Source organism: Gavialis gangeticus, unplaced genomic scaffold (genome assembly GCF_001723915.1).
Source record: "Gavialis gangeticus isolate Ggan-Ray unplaced genomic scaffold, GavGan_comp1, whole genome shotgun sequence".
NCBI classification, from domain to species: Eukaryota; Metazoa; Chordata; order Crocodylia; family Gavialidae; genus Gavialis; species Gavialis gangeticus.
This window is the reverse complement of record NW_017728995.1, coordinates 57,825,844-57,833,527: the sequence shown is the minus strand read 5'-3', so window position 1 is coordinate 57,833,527 and position 7,684 is coordinate 57,825,844. Positions and strand designations below refer to the sequence as shown.

General features: G+C 44.8%; 1 protein-coding gene across 4 annotated transcripts in view; it reads right to left on the bottom strand.

Moving 5' to 3' along the window:
- Nucleotides 1-126: 126 nt before the first annotated feature.
- Nucleotides 127-7,684, bottom strand: part of PIK3CB (phosphatidylinositol-4,5-bisphosphate 3-kinase catalytic subunit beta) — a 230,936-nt gene continuing 223,378 nt past the window's right edge. For 3 of the 4 annotated variants that reach the window (XM_019503673.1, XM_019503675.1, XM_019503674.1), the window contains 3 exons: nucleotides 5,829-5,974; nucleotides 1,594-1,726; nucleotides 127-529 (listed from right to left, as the gene is read on the bottom strand). In XM_019503673.1, the coding sequence (XP_019359218.1) occupies nucleotides 392-529; nucleotides 1,594-1,726; nucleotides 5,829-5,974 (417 nt within the window). In that variant the 3' untranslated portion in view covers nucleotides 127-391. Of the gene's footprint in view, nucleotides 530-957; nucleotides 1,042-1,593; nucleotides 1,727-5,828; nucleotides 5,975-7,684 lie in introns of all 4 variants that reach the window. The other variant, XR_002095095.1, reaches the window with a different exon arrangement.

Below are 7,684 nucleotides of genomic sequence, written 5' to 3'. Positions count from 1 at the left end.
ACACCACCTTACTCCTCTTTTAAGCTCCAATTTTAAAACAATGAACCATTCCAAGAGAGGTATTTCAACCTCCTGAGTGTGTTAGAGTATATTACCCCAACATATAAAAAACAAATATTTACACTGTCTTAAAGTACCATATAATTAAAAAATGCCTAGTAGCTCTCCGCGTGCAAAGTCAGCAGGAACTGATTATCCAGGAAGTTTACCATTTGTACAGAAAAATTTTGGGATCAAGCATTTGGAAGCAGAGTGCAAAAGAATCAGGAATTATTCAGGCCATTTCCTGTTTTCTTGTTTTTAAATATTTTGTTGGTCCAAGCTACAGATCCCTTTTTAAAAACACGCATTGGCAGGGTAATGTTCAGCTTAGTGCAAATCCAAAACACACTTAGGATCTGTAATCCTTTCTAACAGTGTGAGCCATCCAATTCACTTTAGTAGTCCAACTTTCCCGGAGTGCTTCATCAAATTTTTGTTTAAATTGCTTTAGTGCTTCTTCCTCACTCTTCCCTAAGGCAAGAGAGTCCTACAAAACAATAAGAAAACAAAAATAAGGCTTAAAGTATAAAAGCTGCTTATGTCCCCCTTGGCATTCTAAAGTAGTCTAAAATCATATTCTGATTTTTCAACTTGAGGAAACTGTAGGATGTTTTTGAAAAACTTTCTGTGCTCTCTCTAGCCAGTGTTTCCTTGTTTCCTGTTAAAACAGTAAGAGAATTGCTGAAGAACAGGTCCCTAGCTCACAGTTCAGTAACATCTTGAAGATGTCAACTCAGTGTTGGACAAAGGAGAAATGAATCAGCTGGGGAATCTAAAAATGACCACTGGCAAAAGCTGGTATGGGAAATGTACTTTTGCCTGAAGGCCGCAAACATGCTGCATGTTACAACATGCTAGTGTGTTTTATTTTCTAAAATATCCTAGTAGCCCCTAATATGAAGGCATGCTACCTACTGTTTAGATCAATGGTTCTCAACCTCTTTAGACCCAAGGCACCTCTCAGCAAATGCTGGCTTTTCGCTTTCATTCAGTTCTTTACTACAGAAAAATAATAAAGCAATCTTCAGTTGCAATGAATCCATAAAGACCACAACAGGTCAGAATGTTCTTGACAATGGATTTCTTTTTCAAACCACTGATTTAACTTGTAAATTACGAGCTAGTGTTTCCATACTTACCAATGCTAATAGTGAGTGGCACCCTTAAAAAGATCTTGCAGCACCCTGGTTTAGATGCTATTACCTTTTATTTTGACTCAAAAATTATGTTAATTTTTTCCCCCCCCTTACATCACTGGGCTCCCAGGTTGATTTATGATGTAAAATACATGCTGTTCTAAATACATTCAGCACCTCTGAGAATCAGTACATTAATGCACAGAAAAATCTCATTTCATTGTCTTGCATACTGCATGGAGGAGGGAAATGGGTATCTCCATTCTAGACAGCACTTGAGGAAATCTCAAAACATTTATATGGAGTGGAATCTCAGAGAAATGGACTTGGAAAAATAAGTTGCTTAGCTGTGGGATTGTAAGATCAAATCCAGAAGATGTACTAAGTCTCACTGAGCTGTAGCTTTTGTTCTTACCTTGAGATACTGGATATCCTTGACAGAGGTTAGTTCTGGAAGACCTGCAGTTAACATCAGTGCAAAGAGCGTGATAAAGAGGTTACCATGTCTTCGCAGAATCAAGTAGGCTTCTTCACAATACTGGCGGAACCTTAATATCCATCAAAAAAAATACATAGAATGAGTGTGGAGTATGAGAAAACACAATGAGAGCAATCTTTAGACAGAGTCTCCTATCCCAATGCAAATATTTTTAAATGAAAGTAAATTCATCATTCTACTGCTGTCTAATATAATACTTGTGAGTTTTAAGCCTTCAACTCTTCCAATCCTTTTTGCTTGCCAACACGAAGTGCATCAAGACAACATCAAATGGAACTGCAGGCTCACTGGCAACATACCTCCAATCACAGAAAGTTTTATAGCTCCACCTACTAGAAGGAAGTAACGAAGAGATTTGCCAAACAATGTCTACGCATCACTCTCCCCATTTCTTTGCCAGTTGACAATTTCCAGAGCAAAATGACACCAGAGACCAGAGGAAAGCAAGAAAAGTACTTCCCAGGAAGAGGCAGAAAGGAAGTAGAAAGAGAAGAAAGGACTGTGGTGCTTCACTGTTGGTTTTTTTCCCTTGCTTAGCTGGGAACCTAAAAGTTGTAAGCTGGCTTCAAGGTCTTAGGAACAAATGATGAATCCATGCTTCCCTTCTGTCCTTCATCATCTGCTATAAGCAGATTTCTTCCCTTCCTGTTCTACCCTAATTAATGTAGATGAGTTAGAGTTTGGAGTAATGAGAAAAAAAGGTAAGAAAGGAGTTATGGATGCTTGAATAGATGTGGTTCTTAAGATGCATAGCCAAATGGATTCTATTCCTAAAGAATGAGCATCCAATACAGGTATGCTTGGATTTGTTCTTGCTACAGGGCAGTAACTATTCAGATTGTACCTGCACCCTAATATCAGACCTCCTCCCACCAACAGAAAAGGGCAGAATGGGCCCAACAGCCAGAGAAAGACTATGCTTCACTAGCAGGGCACAAGGTTACTGTAAGGCATGAGACAATAGTCTCTTTTTCAGTTAATTCAAAGTCCCCTTGTACTCCACCCTGGGTGACTGACAAGCAATTGTCTGTTTCAGTAGAAATCAGCACTGTTACTCCTTCTTAAACAATGCTTACCAAAAGAGTATCTGATTGAAAAGCAGTAACCAGCAACAGCATTTTGTAAATGTGTCAGTTAAAATCCATGTTGCTACCGTAAGCAGCTGAGAGACAGGTAGCAAAGACTTCCTAAGGCCTGAAGAAACAGACCTGCATGTGTCTATATGGAACATACTTGATCAAGTTGTAAAGTCATTCTTATACACCTAGAGACTAGGGCTGTGCGAAGCTTCGGTCACCGATTCAATTCAGTGGAGATTCTGCCCGATTCAATGGCCGAATCTCCGAATTGAATCAGTAGACCCATTAATTTCTCCGAATAGAATCAGAAGCCTCCGATTTGATTGGGAGAGATTCCAGGATTCAGACGTAGACACAGCTTTATATGTTTTTTCTACATACCTCAAGGTACCAGGCAGCTTGTAAACACTAAGATGGTGGGGAGAATGGAGCATCCTATGGGAGCATGGGGGGGATGGAACAGCACTTCTGGTCCACTTCTGGGTCTGCTGCAGAGTGCACAGGGGACCCTCCTGGGTCTGGGGAGGGGGGAACCCAGGATCCCCCTGCAGCCAACCACTGAGCCAGCAGGGCACTCCCTCGTGCTCCTGTGGGATGCTCCATCCACCCTACCATCTCAGCGTTCACAAGCCATGTCTGGTACCTTGAAGTCTGTAAAAAACAAAACAAAACAAAAAAACATTTAAAAGTTGTGTCTATGGCTGAATCACTGATTCTCTGAATCAGAATCAAATCTTCAGATTTGGATTTGGCCAAGGCCAGCTGAAGAAGGGGTCTGGGAGGGGAAAAACCCACCCCCCTCTTGCCTGGCACCAGACCCCCAGATAGGAGAAGCCTGGCCGGAGAAAGGGGGGAGGGAGGGTGGGAAGGGGGAAGATCAAACCCAGGGCTTTCCTCCAGCTGCCAGGAGCTGGGAGTGGGGTTGGAATCCGTCAACCATGACCTCTCCTTTGTCTTTGGGTCGGCCGAGGGAGGGAGCAGGGGAAGCATGCACTGGGGCTTGGTTCTACCTCTTAGAGTTGGGAGCCAGGAGCAGGATTGGAGTCCCCCAACAGGCAGGGGAAACTTACATGGGACTTGGCTCCACCCCTGGAGCTGGGGGCTAGGAGCATGGCTGGAGTCTCCCAGCCACAACCCCCTCCTCAGTCTCCAGTCCAGCTGAGGGGGAAGAGCGGGGGAAACCTGTACCTGGCTTTGCTCCACCCCCTGGAGCCAGGAGTGGGGCTGGAGTCCCCCAGCCATGCCCCGCTCCTCAGTCTCCAGGCCAGAGACTGAGGAGTGGGGCATGGCTAGGGACTCCAGTCCCATTCCCAGCTCAGGAGGGCAGAGCAAAGACCTGGCGCAGGCTCCCTCTGACCAAACCCCATCTGGGCCAGACACTGAGGAGGGGGGCAGGGCTGGAGAACTCCAGCCATGCTCTTAGCTCCCGAGGTGGAGCCAAGACCTTCTTCCACCCCCACCCCAGGCTGCTCCTGGCGGGGGGGTCCAGTGCTGGGCCAGAGGGATGGGTTCCCCACCCCCACAACCCTCTTCTCAGCCAGCTAGAGGTGTGCTAGTGTTCTGGGTAGGGAACAAAGGGGCAGAGTAGATCCTGCTCTGCTGGAGCAGGCAGCACAGCCCAGGGCTGCAAATCATCCTACGATGCTGGGGGACCATGAGTTAACTTGAACTGGCAAGAGATTTGGGATAGAAGTTCCATAAACTGGTTTGACTTAAATCTGTTATGTCTGATTCTATATCCAATCAGGTTCATTTTAAACCAGTTTTAGCCATTTTGAAAGCGGCTTCAGTGCACTGAACTTCTGTTCTGTTACAGGTTTAAATCTGTTTCCGATCACTTAAACTGGTTTGTGTGCAACTTATCTCTAGCCCAAAGGCTTAGCTTCTGCTGTAGCAGCTCAAGTTCTGCTATTGGAGAGTGGGAGAACTGGTGTACTAGCTATGAAAAATGTGTACAATACCACAATAAAATGTCCTTAGGGGCCTGGCCCCACTCAAAATCAACAGCAAAATGAAAGTTTACTAACTGCTTAATAACTATACTGCTAAGTGCTAACACTAAAATGAGACTTGCAAAGAAGCACACTGATCTTTGCTGCCAGAGGTATTAAAAAGGATGCAAGGAATGAAAACTTGCTTTATGCTCTCAGAGGGGAATGTGAGACTATTAAAAGGACAGGCAAAGAAGCTGACACTGAAAGAACAGGGTGCAAGCACACAAAGAATGGAGCTCATGCAGAAAATCTCTGAACAAGGATAAAGGAATCTAAGAAGTACTCCATGCATCCAGGTCAGGATAGAGAAAGACCAATGGAAAGCAGGTGGTTAAGCTGGTGTTTACAAAGTAACTTTGAATGCCAGCTCTCGTGTCTTCAGGATCCTGGTAGGGAGAGCTATACTGCTGACACTAACTGTTGTTGCTGGATAGCATGGTAGAAAGAGGGGCATCTGATAAAGCTCAGTAGAAAAATCAGCCTGCTATCACCAAAACTGTGATGTGACAGCTAGAATCTGATGATTCTGGCATGGCAGGGGGTGGCAGAAAGGGTGATACTGTTGTTCACAAAACAACTGAAAAGTGTGATAAAAAAGGTGGGGCTTACTTTTACATTCAGGAAAGTAATTTACAGATACACAGAACACCAATTAAAACACTCCTGTACTTCCAAGCAAACCCTTTTTTCTTTTTTCATCATGTCAAGCTCTCATCATATCAAGTACATAATAGGGTTACAGATCTCTGTTTTGTGGCTGTGGCATCACCAATAAAAATGCAGACTTTTGAAACAGTATTTGGTATGCATATATAAATGCAGGACACAGCATTATATCTTAAAACTTATATTCAAATTAAATGAATTGAAATTAGTCTCCTTTAAATGGATAAAATGCTTTATTTTTACTAAGGTTTCTTATTTTCTCAGTCAGTCTAATCACATCTGTAGAGACGATCACTTCACGTTTTAATATACATGCAGGGAAAGTATGGTGGAAGTGAGAAGCAGTTTTACTCTTGATGTAAGGCAAAGAGATACAATACATCTTTATGCCAGGTATCTAAATAATACTTACCGACCAAATTTTTCAGTGTTTCCTGTTTTGCCTTGCTGAATAACATGAATGAAATCATAAGTGAGAATGAAAGGCACTCGTTCCCTTTTAATCCCAAATTTGGATTTAAAGTTTCCAAGAATATGCCCAAAATCTATGTGGAAGAGCTAGAAATAGAAATGAAAATTAATTTCTCCAGGAAAATATTTTACTTCTTTAATTTGTTTAAAAGTTATCTACCTAACCTATCAAGAGCAAGTTGCCTAAAATGCAATTCTCAGTAATTCCTATTCCCTGGCCTCTGCTCCACCTTTTCATGCTTATAAAGGATATACAATTCTTTATTTTCAGAGTGTTTCAAAATTAAAACTGAGAAATCAGTGCCAATAGCCAGACTGTTCTGCACATGTAAGGAGGCAATACTGTCTGTAAGTAAGCAGATTTCAGTTTCTGGCTATGGCAATGAAGAACATTATTTATCTTTTTCAGGGTTGTATACTCCTGGTCATCACCAACATCCATGTAAAGTCTGCAACAGCAAGTCAGTAGCAGATTTCACAAAATCTTGCACATCCTCTTTTTCAAAGTCAAACTTGTGGCTGGGCCAAGGTGTCCTTTTGGTTGGTTGGTAAGTAGGTAAAGGTTTAAGGGAAGAAGTGAATGTTGGGATGGTGTCAGAGAAAATGTTTCTATATATAAATAAAATGTTGATAATGCTGCTCTAAGAATAAGAAAGTAGGGCATAGATGGACAGACTTTTACTGAAAAAGGATAAAAACTACAATAAAAATCACAATTCAACATAGAAAAAGTTTCTCCCGACAGCATACTTGGGACATGGGTTCAAAGCAGTATACAGCACCATGCAGATACCCAAGCTAACTGTAAAGCAGCTAGTTTGGGTATTGGAAGCAGGACAACTGCGTTAGTATGTTGCTCTACCTGGGCTAATTCACCCTGCTCCTCAACGTAACTAAGGGGCCCAGACTGGCTCCCAGGCCAACACAGCTATACTGCTTTGGGCACTGGAACCTGCTTGGAATGAATTATTTCAGGCATCTCTTCCATGGCTCTACATTGTGCTCTATAGGGTTAAAACTAGGGGTGTACTGATAGAGATTTTTGCGGCTGATACCGATAGCCGATTTTTAAGGATGCATATCGGTTGATACAGATCTGATTTCCGATCCCAGCCTGGCAGTGTAGAGAGCTGAGCTCAGCTGGTAAGTCTGTTGTAGTGCAAGGGTAGAGGGGAGGAAAGGGGCACTGAGGGCACAGATCAAGGCCCCTGTGGTGAGAGAGGATGTGGGGCTGGGGCAAGCGCTGCCCATCCGGGTTGGGGTGGGCGTGGGAGGGCGGGTGTAGGTGCCACGCTGCGCACTGCTCGGCCGGGAGCTGCTGGTTCAGCAGCTTATGCAGCGCTTCCTGCTCATCCGGCGGCTCCTGCCACTGCTCCTGCTGCTTGTCCGGGATGTCGTAGGGGAGGGGGCGTGTGACCCCCAATCTGCGCTGGGTGGGCTGGGGCTGTGCCAAACTCTTCCCAGTGGGGTGGGGCTGTGCTGGGAAGGGGCTATGGTGAATTTGTGGCTGCAGTGCCCCCCCTTCCCCCGGGAGCCCTGCCCTACTGGGAAGAGCTTGGCACAGCCTCACCCCCAGCCCTCCCTGTGCAGATCCAGCAGCACACGCCCCACCACTCTGTGCCCTCCTGGACGAGTGGTGGCAGCACAGTGAGAGCTGCCGGATGAGCAGGCAAGCACTGGACGAGCCACTGCACCAGCAGCTCCACGCCAGTCGGCGGGAGCCACCCCCGCTCCCCACACCCCTTGACGGGCACCATCCCATGCCCGCCCCGGCAGCCCCTCCCCCACTATGGGAGC